The sequence below is a fragment of the Nerophis ophidion genome, linkage group LG02, assembly GCF_033978795.1.
Source record: "Nerophis ophidion isolate RoL-2023_Sa linkage group LG02, RoL_Noph_v1.0, whole genome shotgun sequence".
NCBI classification, from domain to species: domain Eukaryota; kingdom Metazoa; phylum Chordata; class Actinopteri; order Syngnathiformes; family Syngnathidae; genus Nerophis; species Nerophis ophidion.
The window spans coordinates 55,993,194-56,020,368 of record NC_084612.1 but is presented as its reverse complement, the minus strand read 5'-3'; the positions used below and the strand labels follow the sequence as shown (position 1 = coordinate 56,020,368).

Genomic DNA, 27,175 nt, shown 5'->3' with positions numbered 1-27,175 from the left:
TATTGGGAATGAAGTCTTCCTTTATTTGTTACCAGTTCCGCACCTTCTTAATCTCTTATTACGACTCGTACGGCTACGTTAGCATCACGACTAACGTTACCCAGTCTGCTACCTCTCTGCTGGGCGAGAGTATGTGACGTATGACGTGTCAGAATGTGACGTGTGTAAGTTTGTGCTCCTGCTTGTCTGTAAGAAGGAGAGATAGGAAAGAGTGACAAGAGCCTGTAGTGTAATGCCCGCAGCTAAAAACAACTGTGTGAGAACGTATACTCGAATATCACGATAGAGTCATTTTCTATATCGCATAGAGACAAACCCCCGATATATCGTGTATATCGATATATCGTCCAGCCCTAGTTGTGTATATACAGGTGCTGGTCATATTATTAGAATATCATGAAAACGTTGATTTATTTCATTAATTCCATTTAGAAAGTCAAACTTGTAGAATGTATACATTCATTCCAAACAGACTGGTACATTTCAAGTGTTTTTTGCCAAAAAGGAGATGATAATAGCTGACAACCAATGAAAACCCTAAATTCAACAGCTCAGAAAATTAGAATATGGTGAAAAGGTCAGATATTGAAGACACCTGCTGCCACACTCTAATTAGCTAACTAACTCTGAACACCTGGAAAAGCCTTTAAATGATCTCTCGTTTTGATTCTGTATGACACACAATCATGGGGAAGACTGCTGACTTGACAACTGTCCAAAAGATGACCATTGATACTTTAAAGAAGGAGGGCAAGACACAAAAGGTCATTGCCAAAGAGGTTGGATGTTCCCAGAGCTCTGTGTCCAAGCACATTAATAGAGAGGCGAAGGGAAGACAAAGATGTGGTAGAAAAAAGTGTACAAGCAAGAGGGATAACCGCGCCCTGGAGAGGATTGTCAAACAAAACCGATTCAAAAATGTGGGGGAGATCCACAAAGAGTGGACTGCAGCTGGAGTCAGTGCTTCAAGAACCACCACGCACCGACGTATGCAAGATATGGGCTTCAGCTGTCGCGTTCCTTGTGTAAAGCCACTCTTGAATAAGAGACAACGTCAAAAGCGTCTCGCGTGGGCTCAAGACAAAAAGGACTGGACTGGACTGCTGCTGAGTGGTCCAAACTTATGTTTTCAGATGAAAGTACATTTTGTATCTCCTTTGGAAATCAAGGTCCCAGAGTCTGGAGGAAGACAGGAGAGGCACAGAATCCACGTTGCCTGAAGTCCAGTGTCAAATTTCCACAATCGGTAATGGTCTGGGGTGCCATGTCATCTGCTGGTGTTGGTCCACTGTGTTTCCTGTGGTCTAGGGTCAATGCAGCAGTCTACCAGGAAGTTTTAGAACACTTTATGCTGCCTGCCGCATAACCAATTTTATGGAGGTGAAGATTTCATTTCCCAACATGACTTGGCACCTGCACACAGTGCCAAATCTACCAGTACCTGGTTTAAGGACCATGGTATCCCTGTTCTTGATTGGCCTGCAAACTCACCTGACCTTAACCCCATAGAAAACCTATGGGGTATTGTGAAGCGGAAGATGCCAGATGCCAGACCCAACAATGCTGAAGAGCTGAAGGCCACTATTAAAGCAACCTGGGCTCTCATAACACCTGAGGAGTGCAACAGACTGGTGGACTCCATGCCGAGCCGTATTGCTGCAGCAATTCAGGCAAAAGGAGCTGCAACTAAGTATTGATTGCCGTAAATACTGAAACTTTCCATGTTCATACTTTTCAGTTGGCCCACATTTCTAAAAAATATTTTTTGGTACTAGTCGTAACTAATATTCTAATTTTCTGAGATACTGAATTTGGGATTTTCAGTAATTTTCATTACTAGTCATCAAGATTTAAAGAAATAAACATTTCAAATCTATCACTATGTGTGTAATGAATTGATATGATATGTAAGTTTCACGTTCTGAATATAATTACTGAAATAAATCAACTTTTTCATGATATTCTAATGATATGAACAGCACCTGTATGTATAATGCTCAAGGATACCAAAACATTTGGGACAATTCCATGTTCCCAACCTTGTGGGAACAGTTTGGAGCGGGTCCCTTCCTTTTCCAGCATAACTGTGCATCAGTGCACAAATCAAGGTCCATGAAGACATTGATGACAGACTCCGGTGTGGATGAACTTGACTGGCCTGCACAGAGTCCAGACCTGAACCCGATAAAACACCTTTGGAATGAATTAGAACGGAGACTGAGAGCCAGGCCTTCAGTGTGTGACCTCACCAATGAGCTTTTGGAAGAATGGTGGAAAATTCCTATAAACACACTCTGCAACCTTGTGGACAGCCTTCCCAGAAGAGTTGAAGCTTTAATAGCTGCAAAAGGTGGACCCACATCTTACTGAACCCTATGGGTTAGGAATGGGATGGCACTTAAAGTTCATATGTGAGTCAAGGCAGGTGGCCAAATACTTGTGGCAATATAGTGTGTGCGGCTGCGCAGTGATCAGCTGTGCCGGCGATCCCAAAGATAATTTCCCAGGAAATGCATTTTGATTTCAGCCCTGGAGATGCAAAAGCGCCAGAAAAAAAACTAGTCTCGCCAAGACTTTGAATCCACAATACTGCGGTATCTAAAATGACATACGTACACTGCGGCGTGGCACAGATGGTAGAGTGACCGTGCCAGCAACTTGACAGTTCCAGGTTCCATTCCTGCTTCCACCACCCAAGCCACTGTTGGGTCCTTTGGCAAGAAACTTCAACCTTGCCCAAGGACCCTGATGGGCCGTGGTTAGCACCTTGCATGGCAGCTTCCGCCATTCAGTGTGTGGATATGATGTCAGGTATTGTATATAAATGATAATTATGTACCATTATAGCCATTATATACCTTTTGTCTTTAAAGTGTGCATCCTAAAGTAGGGACTTTTATCAATGTTTTAATAGTTTATTATGGAAAACTGTTCAAGAAGTAATTAAGTTTGTAACTTAAGGTTGTACTTTATTCTTTGAGGGGGGGGGGGACTCATTTATTAATAGCCGTTTTGGTTTTAACTTCTTTAGGACAAATGTTGGCTCTAGGGAAGCCCTTTTTCTGTTCTAGCAGCGCATAAAGCAAGGTATAGAGTTTCGGTGATAGTGAAGTGAATTATATTTATATAGCGCTTTTCTCTAGTGACTCAAAGTGCTTTACATAGTGAAACCCAATATCTAAGTTACATTTAAACCAGTGTGGGTGGCACTGGGAGCAGGTGGGTAAAGTGTCTTGCCCAAGGACACAACGGCAATAACTAGGATGGCGGAAGCGAGAATCGAACCTGCAACCCTCAAGTTGTTGGCACGGCCACTCTACCAACCGAGCTATACCGCTGATACAATAGATACTCATGTTTTGAAATTAATTAATAACTGTGTAACTAATCCTGACTCCAATATTAATCAAAATAATAGTGATTATTATTTTTGACATAATCGTCCAGTTCCAGAATTTACTACAAATAGGGATTGTTACCGTTTAAATTTCAGCCGATACGGTACAAATTCCTACTACCTGGTACTCAACACAAAACTCAAAAGTAGCAATTTTCGCTACTTTTGTGTACTATGTTAGTGAATAATAATTGTTTTTGATAATAACATACCAATTGTTGTTGCAACATTTAAAAATAAGCTGAACATGACCTTGTTTTATTGTGACATTTCTGAATCTCAATTGTAGTTGCAAGTCCAAGCAAGACCTTAGATGGTATGAGTGTATAGTTCAGGGTTCAGCAACCCAAAATGTTCAAAGAGCCATATTAGACTAAAAATACAAAAAACTAATCGGTCAGAAGCCGCGAAAAAATAAAAGCCGGCATGGCGCGGTGGGGGAGTGGCCGTGCGCAACCCGAGGGTCCCTGGTTCAAATCCCACCTAGTACCTTGAAGGTACAAAAGCGCTATACAAGTACAACCCATTTATCATTTATATAAGTCTTATAATGAAAGCAACACATGATGTAAGTTTCTATATTAGCCTACTATCAAAATGACTCTGAACGTTTCATATAAGTGTTATAATGAAGTCAACACATAACGTAAGTGTCTATATTAGCTGATTAGCCTACTATCAAAATGACTTTAAAAGTCATATATAAGTGTCATAATGAAGGCAACACATGATGTGTCTATATTAGTTATAATAGCCTACTATCAAAATGACTTTGAAAGTCGTATAAAAGTGTTATAATAAAGGCAACACATGATATAAGCTTCTATATTAGCTTATTATCAAAATCACATTAAAAGTCTGATATAAGTGTTGTAATAAAGGCAACACATGATGTAAGTGTCTATATTAGCTATACTAGCCTACTATGAAAATTACTTTAAACGTTTATATAAGTGTTATAATAAAGGCAACACATGGTGTAAGTGTGTACAAACCCCGTTTCCGTATGAGTTGGGAAATTGTGTTAGATGTAAATATAAATGGAATACAATGATTTGCAAATCCTTTTCAGACCATATTCAGTTGAATGCACTACAAAGACAAGATATTTGATGTTCAAACTCATAAATTTTATTTTTTTTTGCAAATAATAATTAACTTAGAATTTCATGGCTGCAACACGTGCCAAAGTACCGTATTTTCCGCGCTATAAGCCGCCCCTTGTTATAAGCCGCACCTTCAATGAATGGCATATTTAAAAACTTTGTAAACCTATAAGCCGCACCGGGTCATAAGCCGCGCCCACGCTGCGCAAAAGGGAATGTCAATAAAACAGTCAGATAGGTCAGTCAAACTTTAATAATACAAACCAGTGTGCAAATGTGCAATCACAACAATAGTAACACTCAAAATATTGCAGAGCAATAGCAACATCAATAACTCAACGTTCCTCGAACGTTAATGTCACAGCACACAAAATAAACATTTAAAGCTCACCTTCAGAAGTTATTCCTCATCCATAAATACCTCGAATTCTTCTTCTTCGATGTCTGAATTACAAAATTGGGCGAATACAGCATCCAAAATGGCGGGCTCCGTCTCGTCAAAGTCATCAGAGTCAGTGTCGCTGTTGTTGTCCGGCAGTTCCATGAATCCTGCCTTCCTGGCCGGATCTTTTTTTCAGCTATCTTGTTTTTACAATCCGCGCAGAAAGTAGCCAGCTTTTCTTGAAAGTCTTTTGGCAGTTGCTGTGAAATAGTACTCCGTGTGCGGATGGAGAGATTGCGTCTTTTCACGAACCGGAAACACAAAGAAGCACCACCTTTAAAATCATCCAAGTGAAGTTCGCTTGCTAGCGCTGTTGCCGTCATTGGAATAGTGATGTTACTGACACTTCTGCTCGCTGCTCTCTGCTCAACTACCCACTGTTCCAGTTTGTCCTCCAACTGTTGCCATCTTGCTTTGTTCCCTCGGAAACTCTGTGTTGTCTTCTTTACTTGGCGCAGGTCATCTTGTTGCTTCCTCCACCTAAGCACCATTGATTCATTTATGTTCAATTCTCTCGCTGCGGCTCTATTTCCGTGTTCTTTTGCGTGACTTATTGCCTTGAGTTTGAATTCTGCGTTGTACACGTGTCCCTTAGTAGGAGCCATTTTGTGGTCCTCTTTACAGAAACACACATAAGAAATGAATCGGATTAGCCGCGCGCTTCTTCTTCTACGGGGGCGGGTGCTTACCTTGGCGGTTGCGTACCATAGAAGAAGAAGCGCTTCCTCTTTCCAGGTGGGCGGGCGCTTACCTTGGCGGTTGCTTACCGTAGAAGAAGAAGCGCTTCCTCTTCTACGGGGAAAAAAGATGGCGGCTGTTTACCGTAGTTGCAAAACCTAAACTCTATGAAAATAAATATTTATATTAATACATATATAAGGCGCACCGGGTTATAAGCCGCACTGTCACCTTTTGAGAAAATTTGTGGTTTTTAGTTGCGGCTTATAGCGCGGAAAATACGGTAGTTGGGAAAGGGCATGTTCACCACTGTATTATGTCACCTTTTCTTTTAACAACACTCAACAAACATTTGGGAACTGAGGAAACTAATTGTTGAAGCTTTGAAAGTGGAAGTCTTTGCCATTCTTGTTTTATGTAGAGCTTCAGTCGTTCAACAGTCTGGGGTCTCCGCTGTCGTATTTTACGCTTCATAATGCGTCACACATTTTCGATGGGAGACAGGTCTGGACTGCAGGCGGGCCAGGAAAGCACCTGCCCTCTTTTTTTACGAGGCCACGCTGTTGTAACCCTTGTCTTGCTGAAATAAGCCGGGGCGTTCATGATAACGTTGCTTGGATGACAACATATGTTGCTCCAAAACCTGTATTGACCATTCAGCATTAATGGTGCCTTCACAGTTGTGTAAGTTATCCATGCCTTGGGCACTAATACACCCCCATACATCACACATGCTGGCTTTTGAACTTTGCGCCTATAACAATCTGTATGGTTATTTTCCTCTTTGTTCTGAAAGACACCACGTCCTCTATTTCCAAAAATAATTTGAAATGTGGACTCGTCAAACCACAGAACACCTTTCCACTTTGCATCAGTCCATCTTAGGTGAGCTCGGGCCCAGCCAAGCCAGTGGCGTTTCAGGATATTGTTGATAAATGGGTTTGGCTTTGCATAGTACAGTTTTAACTTGCACTTACAGATGTAGCGACCAACTTTAGTTACTGACAGGGGTTTTATGAAGTGTTCCCAAGCCCATGTGGTGATATCCTTTACACACTGATGTCGGTTTTTGATGCAGTACTGCCTGAGGGATCAAACGTTCGTAATATCATTGCTTATGTGCAGTGATTTCTCCAGATTTTCTGAACTTTTTGATGATTTTACGGACCGTAGATGGTAAAATCCCTGAATTCCTTGCAGTAGCTCATTGAGATATGTTGTTCTAAAACTGTTCGACAATTTGCTTCCAAAGTGGTGACCCTCGCCCCATCTTTGTTTGTGAATTACTTAACATTTCATGGAGGCTGCTTTTATACCCAATCATGGCACCCAACTGTTCCCAATTAGCCTGCACACCTGTGGGATGTTCCATATAAGTGTTTGATGAGCATTCCTCAACTTTATCAGTATTTATTGCCACCTTTCCCAACTTCTTTGTTACGTGTTGCTGGCATCAAATTCTAAAGTTAATGAATATTTACAAAAAAAAAAAAAAAAAAAGTTTAACCGTTTGAACATCAAATATGTTGTCTTTGTAGCATATTCAACTGGATAAGGGTTGAAAATGATTTGCAAATCATTGTATTCCGTTTATATTTACATCTAACTCAATTTCCCAACTCATATGGAAACAGGGTTTGTACTTTAAACTAGGGGTGTCAAACTCATTTTAGCTAAGGGGCCACATGGAGAAACATCTATTCCCAAGCGGGCAGGACTGGTAAAATCATGGCATTATAACATAAATATAACTTCAGAATGTTTTTTTTTGCTTAAAACTACACCAATCACATTCTGAAAATGTACAAACCATAATGTTTTTTTTACACTTACATGTTCAATTAATCAGTTAAAGTTTATTCATACAGCCCTAAATCACGAGTGTCTCAAAGGGCTGCATAAGCCACAATGAAATCCTCGGCTCAGATCACACATCAGGGCAAGGAAAAACTCAGCCCAATGGGCTACCATGAGAAACCTTGGAGGAGACCGCAGATGTGGGGACATCCCCTGGGCAACCGGTGCAATGGACGTCGAATGGATCTAGTTAATAGTGTGAGAGTCCAGTCCATAGTGAGGCCAGCAGGACATCATCTTGAGTGGAGACAGGTCAGCAGCGCAGAGACGTCCCCAACATATACACAGATGAGTGGTCTACCTCGGGTTCCAACTTTGAACAGCTAGTGCTTCATCTGTAGTCAACTAATGGTCTTCGTGGTCTCCACAAACAAGAGGGGAGCAGAGCAAAAAAGGGGGGTCTATTTAAAGGCTAGAGTACACAAATGATTTTTAACCTACTCCCTGGCCTGGTGGTTAGAGTTTCCTCCCTGAGATCGGTAGGTTGTGAGTTCAAACCCCGGCCGAGTCATACCAAAGACTATAAAAATGTGACCCATTACCTCCCTGCTTGGGACTCAGCATCAAGGGTTGGAATTGGGGGTTGAATCACCAAAAAATATTCCCGGATGTGGCCAATGTTGCTGCCCCCTGCTCGCCTCACCTCCCAGGGTGTGATCAAGGGTGATGGGTCAAATGCAAAGAATCATTGGTACTATTTCATTCAAAAAATTTCTGCTCATTTTTATACTTAGCAAACTCGTCTGGTGGGCCGGAGGAAACCTGTTGGTGGGCCTGATTCGGCCCGTGGGCCATACCTTTAAACGTTTATTATTTCTCTTTTAAATAGTATTTTGATTTTTTTTGTATTTCTTAAACAAGTGTGCAAATCTACAATAGTTAAGCTTTTACCAAAGGCAACAATCAATCAATCAATCAATGTTTATTTATATAGCCCTAAATCACTAGTGTCTCAAAGGGCTGCACAAAGCTCTACACAAACCATGATATCCTCGGTAGGGCCCACATAAGGGCAAGAAAAACTCACACCCAGTGGGATGTCGGTGACAATGATGACTATGAGAAACCTTGGAGAGGACTGCATATGTGGGCAACGCCTCCCCTATAGGGGAACTGAAAGCAATGGATGTCGAGCGGGTCTAACATGATACTGTGAAAGTTCAATCCATAGCGGATCCAACACAACCGTGATAGTCCAGTCCGAAGTGGATCCAACACAGCAGAGAGAGTCCCGTCCACAGTATAGCCAGCAGGAAACCACCACAAGCGGAGGCGGATCAGCAGGTCAGAGATCTCCCAGCCGATGCACAGGCGAGTGGTCCATCCTGGGTCCCGACTCAGGACAGCCAGTACTTCATCCATGGCCACCGGACCGGACCCCCTCCATAAGGGAGAGTGGGACAGAGGAAAAAAGAAAAGAAACGGCAGATCAACTGGTCTAAAAAGGGAGTCTATTTAAAGGCTAGAGTATACAAATTAGTTTTAAGGTGAGACTTAAATGCTTCTACTGAGGTGGCATCCCGAACTGTTACAGGGAGGGCATTCCAGAGTACTGAAGCCCGAATGGAAAACGCTCTATGGCCCGCAGACTTTTTTTGGGCTCTGGGAATCACTAATAAGCCGGAGTCCTTTGAACGCAGATTTCTTGCCGGGACATACACAATCGTCAAGATAGGCTGGAGCTAGACCGTGTAGTTTTTTATACGTAAGTAGTAAAACTTTACTTTCTTGATCTTGTCAAAAGTCTAGCAGCCACATTTTGTACCAACTGTAATCTTTTAATGCTTGACATGGGGAGACCAGAAAATAGTACGTTACAATGATAAATGCATATTTTAGTACATAGGCAATGTTGACTTCTATAGTTATATTTTGATAAACAATCATAAATTAATCTTTCAGCACATACACAATGTTGACATCTATAGTTGATCCATCCATCCCATCCATTTTCTACCGCTTATTCCCCTCGGAGTCGCGGGGGGCGCTGGAGCCTATCTCAGCTACAATCGGGCAGAAGGCGGGGTACACCCTGGACAAGTCGCCACCTCATCGCAGCCATCTATATTTATATTTTGATAAACAATTATAAATTAATCTTTCAGTACGTACACAATGTTGACATCTATAGTTATATTTTGATAAACAATCATAAATTAATCTTTCAGCATGTACTCAATGTAGACATCTATAGTTATATTTTGATAAAGAATCATAAATTAATCTTTCAGCATGTACACAATGTTGACATCTATTAGAGATGCGCGGATAGGCAATTATATCATCCGCATCCGCGTCACCAAAATCGTCATCCACCCGCCGTCCACCCGAACCAACATTTTATCGGGACCGTACCCGCCCGCCAATAGCCCGCTGAAATATATCAGAGGTTGGCCACCTTTACCACTAACAGAGCTAGTTCAAACTGTTTCACAGAGTAATGTAGTCAATTGGAGCCGCCAACATTCTCGCGATTATTCAATAGCGTTCATCCAGAAGACAAGAATATGGGCGTGCTGTGAAGCCATTGTCTTTGACACCTTCAACAACCGATTGTTGGTCCAGCAACATATTGTGTGCAGCTTCCGCAATCACATGTACAAGATTGAAAGGCATACTGGGTGATACAGAGTACACTGATGGTTGTGATATAAACAACTTTAACACTTACTAATATGCGCCACGCTTTGAAGCCACACAATACAAGATTGACAAACACATTTCGGGAGAACATCCTCACAGTAACACAACACAAACGCAACACAACTAATACCCATAAACCTTTGTATTCATGACACTTCCTGAATATATTTTACACCCCCGCGCCCCCAACCCCGCCCACCTTACCGACGCACTGGGGGTGGGGGGTTTGGGGTGTATAAAATAGTCAGGAAGTGTCATGAATACAAAGGATTATGCGTATTTGTTGTGTTGCGTTTATGTTGTGTTACTGTGAGGATGTTCTCCCGAAATGTGTTTGTCGTTCTTAACTGGTGTGGCTTCAAAGCGTGGCGCATATTACTAAGAGTGTTAAAATTGTTTATATCACAACCATTAGTGTACTCTGTATCACCCAGTATGCCTTGCAGTCGTGTGCGTGTTACAGCGGAAGCCACACACAACATGATGCTGGACTGACAAGCAGATCGTGTATGATGTAGAAGGCGACAAAGCCAATGACTTCATAGCACGCACTAATATTTCATATCTGGGTGACTGCCGGCAGTCCTTCAAGAGAATAATAGCGTCTCCTATTGACTTCTTCGCTTTATGACACGGGTCTTAAATCGCTCCTTGAGTGGCAAAGGATACCAATCCCAGAACCATGTATATCAAATGTCTCCGGATGGTTCAACCGCCACCCGCCCGAATCTAATTAAAGTCTATTTTTTCCTTATGTCAACCGCCCGACCCGCGGTTTACCCGCGGACTCCGCGGGTGAGACCGCAAACCGCGCATTACTAACATCTATAGTTATGTTTTGATAAACAATCATAAATTAATCTTTCAGCACATACACAATGTTGACATCTGTAGTTATAAGTTGATAAAGACGCGGACAAATATGCTACTCGTAAACGGCGTGTGGAACAGCACAACAAAAGTTACAGCTTAGACGCCAAGTTAAATGATGAAATGCCACCTGACCCGAGCAAAAACTTTGTATATTTTTGCTGTCCAACAGCCATCTGGGCTTAGTTGACCACCACTGGTTTTCACTTCCGGTAAGAAGTCACGTGACGGAATACATGCCATAGGTTTGTTATTATACTGTGTCATGTTATTATATCATTTGTCATGTTCATATATGTATTATTTTTTGAGTTAAAAGAACGTGATGTGCATTGTTCTGTTCCTGTCAAAAAATAAGGGCTTGCCATGATCCGTGGCCAGGATCGTGTTTTGTTTAGTCATGTTCTGTTAGTTTTGGACTCCCTCAGTTCCTGTTTTGTGCACCCCAGGGTTTATTTTGGTTACCACGGGTACTGATTGGGTTCACCTGCCTCTGGCTAATGTTCGACACGCTCACCTGCTGCCGGGCACTAATCAGAGAGCTATGCACTCACGTTTCTTGCCACACTCAGGCTAGCTTCATTGTTTGCAATGTGCAAGAGTAATTCCTGTTTTCTGGTTTATGATTCTTGTGCTAACCAGAGGCAGGTGAACCCAATCAGCATCCATGGTAACCAAAACAAACCCAGGGGTGCACAAAACAGGAAGGTGCGATCGGCACGTTTTCCTTTTGTTTGTTTCTGGTTTCTTTGTATGGTGTATGATTTTATGAAAAATAAATCATATCCTACCTTCACGCTTTTGTTTGGAGTGGTCCGTCTGCATCCTGGGAGAAAGACTCCGCGGTAAATGCAACCCCCACTTGACAGAACTTAAAGTTAAAGTACCAATGATTGTCGCACACACACTAGGTGTGGTGAAATTATTCTCTGCATTTGACCCATCACCCTTGATCACCCCCTAGAAGGTGAGGGGAGCAGTGGGCGGCAGCAGTGGCCGCGCCCGGAAATCATTTTTGGTGATTCAACCCCCAATTCCAACCCTTGATGCTGAGTGCCAAGCAGGGAGGTAATGGCTCCAGTTTTCCAAGCCAGCCTGAGCGTGGCGAGAAACGTGAATAAATAGCTCTCTGATTAGTGCTCGGCAGCAGGTGAGCGTCCCGAACACTTACCAGAAGCAGGAGAATCCAATCAGTACCCACGGTAACCAAAACAAACCCAGGGGTGCACAAAACAGGAACTGAGGGACTCCAAGACTAACACAACATTCATCCATTCATTTTCTACCGCTTATCCCTATCGGGCTGGAGCCTATCTCAGCTACGATCGGGCTGAAGACAGAACATAACCAAAACAGAACATGATTCGGAACACGAATAAGGACAGGGCTGCTGTGACTTTAGGTAAAAAAACCAAACCAGTGAAGTTGGCACGTTGTATAAATCATAGGGTGGGGCGAGGTTCACCACTTTGTGAGCAAATGCCTGGGCAACCAGCTAATGCAAGGAATTTAGGAATTTCACCATCTACGCTCCATAATATCATCAAATTGTTCAAATAATCTGGAAAAATCACAGCACGTTAGCACGTACCAGTTCAAACATTAAATATCTTGTCTTTGCAGTCTTTTCAATTGAATATAAGTTGAAAAGGATTTGCAAAACATTGTATTCTGTTTTTATTTACCATTTACACAATGTGCCAACTTCACTGCTTTTGGGGTTTCTTAAAAAAATAACAAGAAGCTCAATCACGTTAAAAAAAAAAACAGGGTCTTCAAAAAAAGGGCAGGTCCCTTTTAAAGGCCTACTGAAACCCACTACTATCCACCACGCAGTCTGATAGTTTATATATCAATGATGAAATATTAACATTGCAACACATGCCAATACGGCCTTTTAGTTTACTAAATTGCAATTTTAAATTTCCCGGGAGTTTTTTCTTGAAAACATTGCGTAATGATGACGTGTACGCGTGACGTCACGGACTGTTAGGAAATTTTAGCGCTGCACACACACACAGCTAAAAGTTGTCTGCTTTAACCGCATAATTACACAGTATTTTGGAGATCTGTGTTGCTGAATCTTTTGCAATTTGTTCAATTAATATTGGAGAAGTCAAAGTAGAAAGATGGAGTTGGGAAGCTTTAGCCTTTAGCCACACAAACACACGGTGATTCCTTGTTTAAAATTCCCGAAGGTGAAACTTTACTATGTATCCGAGCGGTCAAGCGGACATGGATCCTGACCAAATGTCAACAAGCAGGTTTCGGTGAGAAAATTGTGGTAAAAAGTAGCTTCTTACCGGATATCAGCTGAGCTTGCGGCGTCCATAAAGCTGCCGTCGACTTCCCTGAGACACTGGCGTCAAGACACCCGTGGACACACCCCTCCGACTATCAGGTACTGTTAAACTCACTAAAACACTAGCAACACATTAGAAAGATAAGGGATTTCCCAGAATTATCCTAGTAAATGTGTCTAAAAACATCTGAATCCGTCCAAATGCAATCACGTTTTTATTTTTTCCTTTTTTTTTTTTTTCTCTAGTCCGTCGCTATCAATATCCTCAAACACGAATCTTTCATCCTCGCTCAAATTAATGGGGAAATTGTCGTTTTCTCGGTCCGAATAGCACTTTTTGTTGGAGGCTCCCATTAAAAACAATGTGAGGATGTGAGGGGGTGACAAAAAGTTGCGAACTTTATCGCGGAAGTTCTCTACTAAATCCTTTCAGCAAAAATATGACAATATCGCGAAACGATCAAGTATGACACATAGAATGGACCTGCTATCCCCGTTTAAATAAGAAAATCTCATTTCAGTAGGCCTTTAAGGCTGCAGAGGGCTGAACATGCTGGCATGAATCTTAGACTCTTTTTTTCATATATCTGCTGCTTCCAATCCAGACTTTTCCTTTTCCATCAAAATGTGCGATGCAAAGTGTGAGCATTCCTATGTGCAGTCAGGGAGCTGATTGAGGTCAATCTGTGATTTGCAGCTTTGCCCCCCTGGGGGAGCAGCTATGCTATCACCGCAGGCTTTACAGCCCCGTGTGGTGTTCATATCTTCCCTGTTTCTTAACGTCACAGCACAATACTTGCTGCAGTGCCACTATTTCTAAGGTTTCATAGCAGTTTGCAAGTCTCTTTGCGTCATCTACTCTAGTTTCTACTGGATAGGATACGAGGTGTTGATGCCACACTGGAAATAAAACAATATATACACTAGAGAAATGCAGTCCATGTATTGCAATAAAAATAAAAATCTTTATTTTACTACAATAATGTCATAAGAAAATATATATATTGAGGTCTGGCCGCCACAAATACTTGGAAATAAAGTATTTCACCTTTCAAAATGTATCTGTTCTTTCAATTTTGATAGAAAATTGTATATAATGCATGCTATTTATGTACAAAACCCAAAAGCAGTGAAGTTGTCACATTGTTTAAATGGTAAATAAAAAGAGAATACAACTATTTGCATATCCTTTTCAACTTAAATTCGGTTGAATATATACAGTATATTTAATGTTCACACTGGAGAACTTAATTATTTGCAAATATCAGCTCCTTTGGAATGTGATGCCTACAACGCGTTTCAAAAAAGCTGGCACAAGTGGCAAAAAGGACTGAAATACTAACCAAAACTTATTTGGAGCATCCCACAGGTGAACGGGCTAATTGGGAACAGGTGGGTGCCATGATTGGGTATAAAAGCAGTTTCCATGAAATGCTCAGTCATTCACAAACAAGGAGGGGGGAAATAATCACCACTTTGTCAACAAATGCCTGAGCAAATTGTTTAAGAACAACATTTCTTAACCAGCTATTGCAAAGAATTTAGGGATTTCACCATCTACGCTCCGTAATGTCATCAAAAAGTTCAGAGAATCTGAAGAAATCACTGCACGTAAGTGGTATCAAGGCCCTTGTATCCCTCAGGCGGTACTGCATCAAAAAGCGACATTACTGGGTAAAGGATATCACCACATGGGCTCAGGAACACTTCGGAAAACCACTGTCAGTAACTACAGTTGGTCGCTACTTCTGTAAGTGCAAGTTAAAACTCTACTATACAAAGCGAAAGCCATTTATCAAGAACACCCAGAAACGTTTCACAGGGCCCGAGCTCATCTAAGATGGACTGATGCAAAGTGGAAAAGTGTTCTGCAACTTCTCCTCACTCCAAGCAGCAATGTGTTCGCTCCAATGGTGTCGTCTCTTATGCGGATTGAATGTCAAATCGTCTTGTTTTGTCCGGAGAAAAACTAGCTATGGGTTCCTGTTCATGCGAGTTCACTTCCTGTTGACATCTTTGTCTGTTTCTATTTGACACTATGACTCATATATCGATTACTCATCACAGCCATTATGTTCAATGTGAATACGGAATCTTAGTAGTTTAGACCAGTGTTTTTCAACCTTTTTTGAGCCAAGTCACATTTTTTGCATTGAAAAAATGCGGAGGCACACCACCTGGAGAAATCATTAATAAACGAAACTCAGTTGACAGTAAAAAGTCGCAATTGTTGGATATGACTTTAAAGCATAACCACGCATGCATTAATATAGCTCCTTTCTCAAAGTAGGTGTACTGTCACACTCTGACTTATTTGGTCTTTTTTGCTGTTATCCTGTGTTTAGTTCTTGTCTTGCGCTCCTATTTTGGTGGCTTTTTCTCTTTTTTTGGTATTTTCCTGTATCAGTTTCATGTCTTCCTTTGAGCGATGTTTCCTGCATCTCCTTTGTTTTAGCAATTTAGACTATTTAAGTTGTTTATATCTTTCTTTGTGTGGACTTTGTTGATTGTCATGTCATGTTCGGATGTACATTGTCGACGCCATCTTTGCTCCACAGTAAGTCTTTGCTGTCGTCCAGAATTCTGTTACTTTGTAGCCAGTTCAGTTTTAGTTTGGATCTGCATAGCCTTCCCTAAGCTTCAATGCCTTTTCATAGGGGCACTCACCTTTTGTTTATTTTTGGTTTAAGCATTAGACACATTTTTACCCGGAAGCTGTCTCCCGTTGTTTCCGACATCTACAAAGCAATTAACTACCGGCTGCCACCTACTGATATTGAAGAGTATTACACGGTTACTCTGCCAAGCTCCAGACAGCATCAACATTTAACAACAACACATAATTTACAGACTACAATTACTGGCTTGTAAAAAATATTTTTAACCCAAATAGGTCAAATTAGATAATCTCCCACGGCACACCAGACTGTATCTCACGGCTGTGAGATACAGTCTTCACAATAGTTGAAAATCACTGGTTTGGACTGGAATGTGTTTTTACAAGTTTAGATTGGGGTATGCCATTTTTCGTTGGGAAGCAACGTCAATATCTCTTTGTTTTTATGTTAGCATTTAACTTAGCGAGTGAAAATAACGCTGCTCGGTCCGTAGTTTTATGAATGTATAGTTATCAATCACGCTTTTTCAATCATTCCAATTAAATAGGGTAATACTAAACATGAGGAGTTGTACAGCAGCTATCATTACACAATCAATGTGCATCTACAAACCCCAATTTCATATGAGTTGGGAAATTGTGTTAGATGTAAATACAAACGGAATACAATGATTTGCAAATCATTTTCAACCCATATTTAATTGAATGCACTACAAAGACAAGATATTTGATGTTCAAATGATAATTAACTTAGAATTTCATGGCTGCAACACGTGCAAAAGTAGTTGGGAAAGGGCATGTTCACCACTGTGTTACATCACCTTTTCTTTAAACAACACGCAATAAATGTTTGGGAACTGAGGAAATTAATTGTTGAAGCTTTGAAAGTGGAATTCTTTCCGATTCTTGTTTTATGTAGAGCTTCAGTCGTTCAACAGTCCGGGGTCTCAGCTGCCGTATTTTCGCTTCATAATGCGCCACACATTTTCGATGGGAGACAGTTCTGGACTGCAGACGGGCCAGGAAAGTACCCGCACTCTGTTTTTACTGAGCCACGCTGTTGTAACACTTGTCTTGCTGAAATAAGCAGAGGCGTCCATGATAACGTTGCTTGGATGACAACATATGTTGCTCCAAAACCTGTATGGACCTTTCAGCATTAATTGTGCCTTCACAGATGTGTAAGTTACCCATGCCTTGGGCACTAATACACCCCCATACCATCACAGATGCTGGCTTTTGAACTTTGTGCTTACAACAATCCGAATGGTTATTTTCCTCTTTGTTCTGGAGGACACCACGTCCTCTGTTTCCAAATATAATTTGAAATGTGGACTCGTCAGACCGCAGAACACTTTTCCACTTTCCATCAGTCCATCTTAGATGATCTCGGGCCCAGCCAAGCTGGCAGCGTTTCAGGATATTGTTGATAAATGGCTTTCACTTTGCTTAGTAGAGTTTTAACTTGCACTTACAGACGTAACGTACAACTGTAGTTACTGACAGTGGTTTTATGAAGTGTTCCTGAGCCCATGTGGTGATATCCTTTACACACTGATGTCAGTTTGTGATGCAGTACTGCCTGGGGGATCGAAAGTCCGTAATATCATCGCTTATGTGCAGTGATTTCTCCAGATTCTCTGAACTTTTTGATGATTTTACAGATTGTAGATGGTAAAATCCCTAAATTCCTTGCAATAGCTCGTTGAGAAATGTTGTTCTAAAACTGTTTGCCAATTTGCTTACAAAGTGGTGACCCTCACCCCATCCTTGTTTATGAATTACTTAGCATTTCATGGAAGCTGTTTTTATACCCAATCATGGCACCCAACTGTTCCCAATTAGCCTGCACACCTGTGGGATGTTCCATGTAAGTGTTTGATGAGCATTCCTCAACTTTATCAGTATTTATTGCCACCTTTCCCAACTTCTTTGTTTTGTGTTGCTGGCATCAAGTGAATTATTATTTGAAAAAAAAAAAGGTTATCAGTTTGAACATCAAATATGTTTTCTTTGTAGTATATTCAACTGAATATGGGTTGAAAATTATTTGCAAATTATTGTATTCCGTTTATATTTACATTTAACACAATTTCCACACTCATATGGATACGGGGTTTGTAGTACAAATGCTTGCAGCTGCTAAACGTCTGCAAAGGAGTGAGCGCTCTTGCAGACTGAATAAGGCGAATTATGGCGATTGTCGCTCCTGGCAAAGTTATAGTATTTGTTATCATTTATCTTCCGATAATCGACTTATCGAATATCAGCCCAGGTGCAAATGCACAAAGCCAGGATTCATAAACAATGAACCTTATCTGTGTCCACACACAACAATGCCACCGTTTAAAACCACCTCCCCACTAATACGCATGCGCGGAAAATGCGCACGTCATAGTCACTTCCAGTGTTACTTTGTGTGCAAGTTCTTAAATGTAACTTATCTGAACAATCTCCAGTGTTGTGGTATTTCAAAGAACTGGAATCCAGTGTGCTGTGGGGTCCTATTGTAGTGAATCACCCCCGAGCCACCATAAATTAATGAAATCTTTATTTAAGCAATGTGATAAAGAACATCTTACAACAATCAAACTAGGGATCTAGATATCAGGCGTCACTTCCTCTCCAAACTCAGTTTGTAAACAATCAATGAGTCCATCCAAAGTCAAGAGTCGGAGATTCAAGAAATACACGGCCTTACCCGTGTAAAAAATTGTAAAAAATTAAACGCTGGTTTTGTGTGGCTGAAACAGGTCTTTGGCTAAATAAGTATTCCTTTAAGGCAGGGGTCGGGAACCTTTTTGGCTGAGAGAGCCAAGAAGCCAAATATTTTAAAATGTATTTCCGTAAGAGCCATATAATATTTTTTTTAACACTGAACACAACACAACGCGTGCATTTTTAAGAAAGACCAACATTTCTAGAGAGATCTCTTATTCTTTGTAATAACATTGTTATTCTGAAGCTAACTGTGGAGGGGGCGTGGCCTGCGGGCCTGCGGGCCTGCAGCGAAGCGGGGTGTTGCCTGTACCGGCCTTGAAATCAGCGACAGGTGCGTAGAAGGCCCACCTGGGCCTTTTTATCTGATCACCTGTCGCTATGTCATAAGCAGCAGCCAGGAGGAGAGACGGTCTTGCGGCTAGAAACCAGAGTGCAAGCGAGAACGAAAGAGAAAAAGACAATTGCTGGAAAGCGACTGAGAAACTTATTGAAAATAAAACAATATTGTAACCCTGAAACAGGCTCTCATGTCAGTGCTTGGTGGTCTGAAGCGCCCCCTGGAGGGCAAGCCCCACACTAACCAATAATAAATAAATGACTTCTTACCAACTTCTTGAACATAAAAATGCATGACAATGTTTTATAATTTTAATGTTATTTTTAACACTGTGATTACAAGTGGAATTATTCATTATTTATCGTGTTAAGCAATGTCAGCTCAGATTTATCCGAGAGCCAGATGCCATCATCAAAAGAGCCACATCTGGCTCGCGAGCCATAGGTTCTCTACCCCTGGTTTAAGGGGTTATCCGGCTTAGTGGGGACATAGCCTAAGTTGTTTTCCGTCTGAGGAAATGAACAACTGACAGCTTTAGTTTCAGAAGAGCAGATTGTGGTCCACCTTTGGCTTGAAATCATTCATTTGCAATTAGGTTGTTGTACAGTGGTCATTATTCTTTGTCTTGTAAATCTTTTAATTGCATTTAGGTTGGTTACAGTGACAAAAACGTGAAGGCGCCAAAGACAGCGATTTTTGACTCCCTTGGTGAGTGACTATGTCATGCATTCTGAAAGTGACCTTATTTAAGACCACCGGTTTCCTGACACTGTCATCAGCTGTACTGCACTTGAGGAAATGCATGCAAGCAGTCTGAACTGGGCTGTGGTACGGAGTATTAGCGTACCACCGGGCATTTGAACATTTTCTGGCTGCAATGTTAAAGAAGTCTCCCAGAAGATGTGGTAAAGGCTTCTTCAGGAAGTTTCTGAGTTGTTCCTGACATTTTTTTATAAGGTAATACTTTTTTTTCCCGTATTATTTTCTTTCAAAGTCAGATAAGATACCTCGTCAGATGAAAACCATTGAATTCTGTTGACATTTCAAAGTCGATGTCTTTGGGTTCTTCTTTGTCTTTGTAAAACTTGCCTGCTGTCGTACGGAAAAAATGACTTCCTTGCCCCAATTTTTGTTTGCTGTGCATCATCCAGGAAGTGGTTAGTCTGACAAATGACAGTAAACTGCTGTCTGTTATGGCTCACAAGATTGCTGGAAACAATTAGAAATCATGTTTTTGATGTTGTTTAGGTGGAATGTAAACATTGGACTTTTTTCTATTTTACCTGCACTTTTTAATTGTTTTTATTTTGCCTATCTTTTTTAGGACAATAACTCATACAGTTGCGATCAAAAGTTTGCATACACTTGTAAAGAACATATTGTCATGGCTGTCTTGAGTTTCCAATCATTTATACGATCTCATTTTTTGTGATGGAGTGATCGGAGCACATACTTGTTGGTCACAAAAAACATTCATGAAGTTTGGTTTAATAAAGTTTTGACCAAAGCACCACCATTACATGCCATGTATACCAGTGTTTCTTAACCAAGAGGCTGGGGCCCGTTGTCAGACCCCCTACAGCAGGGGTGTCAAACTCAAATACAGAGTGGGCCAAAATTTAAAACCTAACAAAGCCGCGGGCCGAGGTTGAACAAATTAACCTTTTAATAGGGACCCAAACAAGTTTTGCATTGAATATTGAACAAGCAAGGCTTATATAACTTTATAGTGACATGCAAAATCGAGTTTCAAATAATTATAATGATTAAAAAATATCAATGGCATATCAAATAAAATTTTAATAAAAATTGAATGCGTCTTTTCGGCGGTGGGGTTGAGGTGGACGGGGTTTGGTAATAGCGGGGGGTGTATATTGTAGCGTCCCGGTAGAGTTAGTGCTGCAAGGCATTCTGGGTATATGTTCTGTTGTGTTTATGTTGTGTTACGGTGCGGATGTTCTCCCGAAATGTGTCATTCTTGTTTGGTGTGGGTTCACAGTGTGGCGCATATTTGTAACAGTGTTAAAGTTGTTTATACGGCCACCCTCAGTGTGACCTGTATGGCTGTTGACCAAGTATGGCTTGCATTCACTTGTGTGTGTGTGTATAAGCCGCATATATCATGTGACTGGGCCGGCACGCTGTTTGTATGGAGGAAAAGCGAACGTAGAGAACGCCAAAGGCAGTGCCTTTAAAGCCCACCCCAAATATTGTTGTCCCGGATGAAATTCGGGAGTGGCACTGAACTTCGGTAGTCTCCCGGGAAAATCGTGAGGGTTGGCAAATAAGAGTATTAGCGGTGAATGCGGTGTTACAGCGGCGGGCCAGCTCTAATGTTAATTTGATATTGCCTCAAGGGCCAAGTGAAATTACTAGGTGAGCCAAATTTGGCCCACTGGCCAGAGTTTGACACCCATGCCCTAGAAGGCCTCCCAAAAAAAATAGTTTTCTAGCTGCGGTCGGTATGGGCTGCTCAGTTGCAATACACTTTTCCACCATTTAGACTTTATTTTATAGTCATTCAAATTTGAACTTAACATTACAGATAAAAAACTAAATGTTGCCTTAGCTCATTGTAGTGCAGGATAAAATAGCAATGGTGTGCTGATGTAAATAAATACATCACTGTACAGATAAATGTATTGCACTTTTGTGTATGCATCCAGGTTTATGGATGTATGTTATATTGTTTTTATATTCCAGCCAGTTAATCCGTTTTTGGGGGGAATTAAGAGGATTATTATGATGCGTTCAAGTCTTATGGCCTAAGGGAAGAAGCTGTTACAGAACCTGGAGGTTCTGCTGGGGAACCTCTTTCTAGAGTCCAGCAGTGAAAACAGTCCTTGGTGGCGGTGGGAGGAGTCTCTACAAATTTTCTGAGCCCTGGTCAGGCAGCGGCTTTTTGGGATCTCCTGGATAGGAGGAAGAGGAGTCTTGATAATCTTTTCCGCCGTCCTCACCACTCTCTGCAGTCTGAGGCACTGCAGGATCCAGTCCAGACGGAGATGCAGTTGGTCAGTAGGCTCTCTTTGGTGCCTCTGTAGAATGTGCTGAGAATGGGGGGGAAGAACTGTGCTCGTTTGATCCGACGCAAAAAAGTCGATGCCCTGCTGAGCACTTTTTACAAGAGCTCCGGTGTGTAGGGATCAGGTCATATTGTCATTTATTTGCACCACCAGGAACTTGGTGCTGCTTACAATCTCCCCTGCTCCACTCCACCGCTGTGCCGTTGTAGCAGTAATGACAATATCAAACAAACAGAAGAATCTTGACAAAATAAGAAAAAAAAATCTGATTTGTCTCAAAGAAAAGTCCATTTTGTATTCTCCAATTAGTTTAATGTTTTTTATTTCTTAATATACCCAACAAGTTATGATTTTGAAACAAAGATACGTGTGGAACTGCAATGATGGCCTGCCTTTACATCCCTGATGAGGAGAATTAATCCTTCATTTTTGTCCCCCTCTCTCAGAATTGCTGATGAAATGAGGACGAATAGAGGAGGAGGGCACTGGCGAAGGTGCGACCCTCATTAGACGCACACCACTATCAAGCAAGTTCCCCCGCCATGGCCAACCACTCGGAGCTGATCCAGGAGCTGCAGCAGCTGGACAAAGTGCCCAGTCTGGAGAGGCTGCGGGCGGCACAGAAGCGGCGCAGTCAGCAGCTGAAGAGATGGGCCGTCTACGAGAAGGAGATGCATAGCAAGAAGCGCAAGGCAGACAAGAAGGGACGAAACGGCAACGGTCTCCAGCGTGACCAGTCAAAGAGGCGAGTGTCATTTGCCGCCAGCGTGGCGCTTCTGGAAGCGACGACTCGGAATGACCCAGAAGAAGGTAAACCTCGTCACTTATTATATTCTCTTAATAGTAGAGCCTGGTTTTTCCAGGGAAGATTGGTAAAATTTTATTTTTGCCTCATTCTTGTGAGAATCCTGCGTGTGACTGAAGCATTAAGGCATGGGACTATCCAGGACTAGGTAGCATAATACTGTATCATCTTTTTCTTTCGGATTTATCAGGTCTTAACAGGTCAGGCGTGCATACTTCACAGTTTCAGTGAGAGATGAGGAACAAACTCATCCATTGTAGATGAGAGTATGGAATTTCATCTATCCATCGATCCATTTTCTACCGCTTGTCCCTTTTTGGGGTCGCGGCGGGTGCTGGAGCCTGTTCCAGCTGCATTCGGGCGGAAGGCGGTGCACACCCTGGACAAGTCGCCAACTTATCACGGATAGACAGACAACATTCGCACTCACATTCACACACTAGGGACCATTTAGTGTTGCCAATCAACCTATCCCCAGGTGCATGTCTTTGGAGGTGGGAGGGGCTTATCCCCAGGTGCATGTCTTTGGAGGTGGGAGGGGCTTATCCCCAGGTGCATATCTTTGGAGGTGGGACAATATTTAATCAAAACAAAGGCCCGTTGACAGAGGCGTGGGGGGTTGTTACCAACGAGAGTCAATAAGATGTCAGTCAATCATCCATCAAAGTTTACTTATATAGCCTTAATCACAAGTGTCTCAAAGGGCTGCACAAGCCACACCGACATCCTTGGCGCAGATCCCACATCAGGGCAAGGAAAAACTCAATCCAATAGGCACAATGTGAAAGCTTGGAGGGGACCGCAGATGTGGGGCCGGTGCAATTGATGCAGAGTGGATCTCGTTAATAGTGTGAGAGTCCAGTCCATAGTGGATCTGACATAATAGTGAGAGTCCAGTCCATAGTGGATTTAACATAATAGCGTGAGAGTCCAGTTTGTAGTGGATATAATATAATAGTGTGACAGTCCAGTCCATAGTGGATCTAGTAAATAGTGTGATAGTCCAGTCCATAGTGGATCTAACATAATAGTGTGAGAATCCAGTCCATAGTGGATCTAATATAACAGTCTGAGAGTCCAGTCCATAGTGGACCTAACATAATAGTGAGAGTTCAGTCCATAGTGGATCTAACATAATAGTGAGAGTCCAGTCCATAGTAGATCTAACATCATAGTGTGAGAGTCCAGTCCACAGTGGATCTAACATAATAGTGTGAGAGTCCAGTCCATAGTGGATCCAACATAATGGTGAGAGTCCAGTCCATAGTGGATCCAACATAATAGTGAGAGTCCAGTCCATAGTGGATCCAACATAATAGTGAGAGTCCAGTCCATAGTGGATCCAACATAATAGTGAGAGTCCAGTCCATAGTGGATCTAACATAATAGTGAGAGTCCAGTCCATAGTGGATCTAACATAATAGTGAGAGTCCAGTCCATAGTGGATCTAACATAATAGTGTGAGAGTCTAGTCCACAGTGGATCTAACATAATAGTGTGAGAGTCCAGTCCATAGTGGGGCCAGCAGGGGATCGTCTTGCATGTAGACAGCTCGCGGCGCAGAGACGTCACCAACTGACGCATAAGGAAGGATCCTTCCCGGGTCCTGACTTTGAACAGCTAGAACGTCATCCTGGTCCGGCTGATCAGTGGTCACCTGATTACCTCTCCACGCAAGAGAAGGGGGCTGAGCAGAAAAGAGAGACAGCAGATCAACTGGTCTAACAAGGTGTCTACTTAAAGGCTAGTGTATACAAATGAGTTTTAAGATGGGACTTAAATGCTTCTACTGAGGTAGCATCTCTAACTGTTACCGGTAGAACATTCCAGACTACTGAAGCCCCAATAGAAAACGCTCTACAGCCCGCAGACTTTTTTGGGGCTCTGGGAATCACTAATGAATGCAGATTGTAGGCCGAGACATATGTTACAATACAATCAGCAAGATAGGATGGAGCTAGACCGTGTAGTAGTTTATAAAAAAGTAGTAAAACCTTAAAGTCGCATCCTAAGTGCACAGGTGCAGGTGAGCCAGTATAGGTGTATATATTTTGGTAATATGATCAAATGCCATTTTCTACCGCTTATTCCCTTTCGGGGTCGCGGGGGGCGCTGGCGCCTATCTCAGCTACAATCGGGCGGAAGGCGGGGTACACCCTGGACAAGTCGCCACCTCATCGCAGGGCCAACACAGATAGACAGACAACACTCACACTCACATTCACACACTAGGGCCAATTTAGTGTTGCCAATCAACCTATCCCCAGGTGCATGTCTTTGGAGGTGGGAGGAAGCCGGAGTACCCGGAGGGAACCCACGCATTCACGGGGAGAACATGCAAACTCCACACAGAAAGATCCAGAGACCGGGATTGAACCCAGGACTACTCAGGACCTTCGTATTGTGAGGCAGACGCACTAACCCCTCTTCCACCGTGAAGCCATGATCAAATGTACCTAACAAAAAAGGTGAATTAACTGAAAACATGTTTTATATTCTTGTTTCTTCAAAATAGCCACCCTTTGCTCTGATTACTGCTTTGCGCACTCTTGGCATTCTCTCCATGAGCTTCAAGAGGTAGTCACCTTAAAATTGTTGTCACTTCACAGGTTATAATGAAGGCGTGCACCATAACGCCATTTTACCAGGGCTGCGAATTTTCGGGGGTCCCACGATTTGATTCAGTATCGATTTTTTGGGATCACGATTCGATTCGAAATCAAATTATTTTTTTTAATTCAACACGATTCTAGATTCAAAAACGATTTTTTCCCTATTTAAAAGGATTCTCTATTCATTCAATACATAGGATTTCAGCAGGATCTACCCCAGGCTGCTGACATGCAAGCAGAGTAGTAGATTTTTGTAAAAAGCTTTTATAATTGTAAAGAACAATGTTTTATCAACTGATTGCAATAATGTAAATTTGTTTCAACTATTAAACGGATCAAAAATATTACTTATTTTATCTTTGTGAAAATATTGGACACAGTGTGTTGTCAAGCTTATGAGATGCGATGCAAGTGTAAGCCACTGTGACACTATTGTTCTCTTTATTTTTATTTTTATAAATTTCTAATGATAATGTCAATGGGTGATTTTTAATCACTGCTACGCTGAAATTATAACTAATATTGATACTGTTGTTGATAATATTCATTTTTGTTTCACTACTTTTGTTTTGTTCTGTGTCGTGTTTGTGTCTTCTCTCAATTGCTCTGTTGATGGGTCAGGTTTGGTTTTGGAATTGGATTGCATTGTTATGGTATTGCTGTGTATTGTTTTGTTGGATTAATAACAAAAAAAAACAACAAAAAAAAATCGATTTAAAAAAAAATGAGAATCGATTCTGCATCAGACAACGTGAGAATCGCGATTCAAATTCTAATCGATTTTTTTCCCACACCCCTACATTTTACATACCTGCTCTGACTGAGCATAAAACCATTTAAGAAAAATGCCTGAAATTGTTTCATTCCCTTTGACCTGTGCCGCAAAAAATAACTAAATCATTCCTGACCATAAGATCATGCATCTTTTTGTGCAGGTAGTCTAAGTGCTGTAATTATGCTCTCAAATAAACTTAAAACATGCCTTATTTTTTATACTTTATATCAGACATGGGCAGGTTAAGACCCGGGGGCCGTTAATCTTTTCAAACTGGCCCACCGGACATTCCCCCCAAATTTTTTTTTTTGTAGCTGCCATTATGATGTGCAGCGATGTTTTCTAATGACCTTAAGTCTTCAACTATACTAATTATTTCAAACCTTGGAGTCTTCATGATATACTAATTACTATTGTCATCTAATTAGTTACTCTTGTAATGTAAGTCACAGCAGCTCAGACGAGGCACCAAGCAGTGTGGGTGGGAAGCGTTTCCACAGAGTGTTTCCAGAGCGGCGGAAGGAGATTTTTACAACAAAGTTCTAAAACTTATCGATATACCAAATGTATCATGTTGTAGGTGAGATTTATTTTTTACCTTTCGTGTTCATATTTCACTGTTTGTTGCATTTTTGTTGTGTGTCGCTTGATTGTAAAATATGTGAATGGAAAGGGGGTTTGACGTTCATATGTTGTCAGTATTCAGTGTTTTATCCTTCATAGTTAATATTGTAAATCCCACATTCTTTATTTTCATGTACATTCCGGGTGTCTCATTCAGTAAATCCATGCATCCATCTTCTTCCGCTTATCCGAGCTCGGGCCGCTGGGGCAGCAGCCTAACCAGGGAAGCCCAGACTTCCCTCTCCCCAGCCACTTCGTCCAGCTCCTCCCGGGGGATCCCGAGGAGTTCTCAGTCCAGCCGGGAGACATAGTCTTCCCAACGTGTTTTGGGTCTTCCCCGTGGTCTCCTACCGGTCGGACGTT

General features: G+C 41.7%; 1 protein-coding gene across 2 annotated transcripts in view; it reads left to right on the top strand.

Annotated features, from left to right (window-relative positions):
* ppp1r16b (protein phosphatase 1, regulatory subunit 16B) overlaps nt 1–27,175 on the top strand; it is a 235,104-nt gene that overhangs the window by 91,536 nt on the left and 116,393 nt on the right. Inside the window, exons 1-2 of one of the 2 annotated variants that reach the window (XM_061886910.1) lie at nt 19,770–19,927; nt 22,443–22,806. In XM_061886910.1, coding sequence (XP_061742894.1) covers nt 22,539–22,806 — 268 coding nt within the window. In that variant the 5' untranslated portion in view covers nt 19,770–19,927; nt 22,443–22,538. Of the gene's footprint in view, nt 1–19,769; nt 19,928–22,442; nt 22,807–27,175 lie in introns of those variants that run through there. The other variant, XM_061886905.1, reaches the window with a different exon arrangement.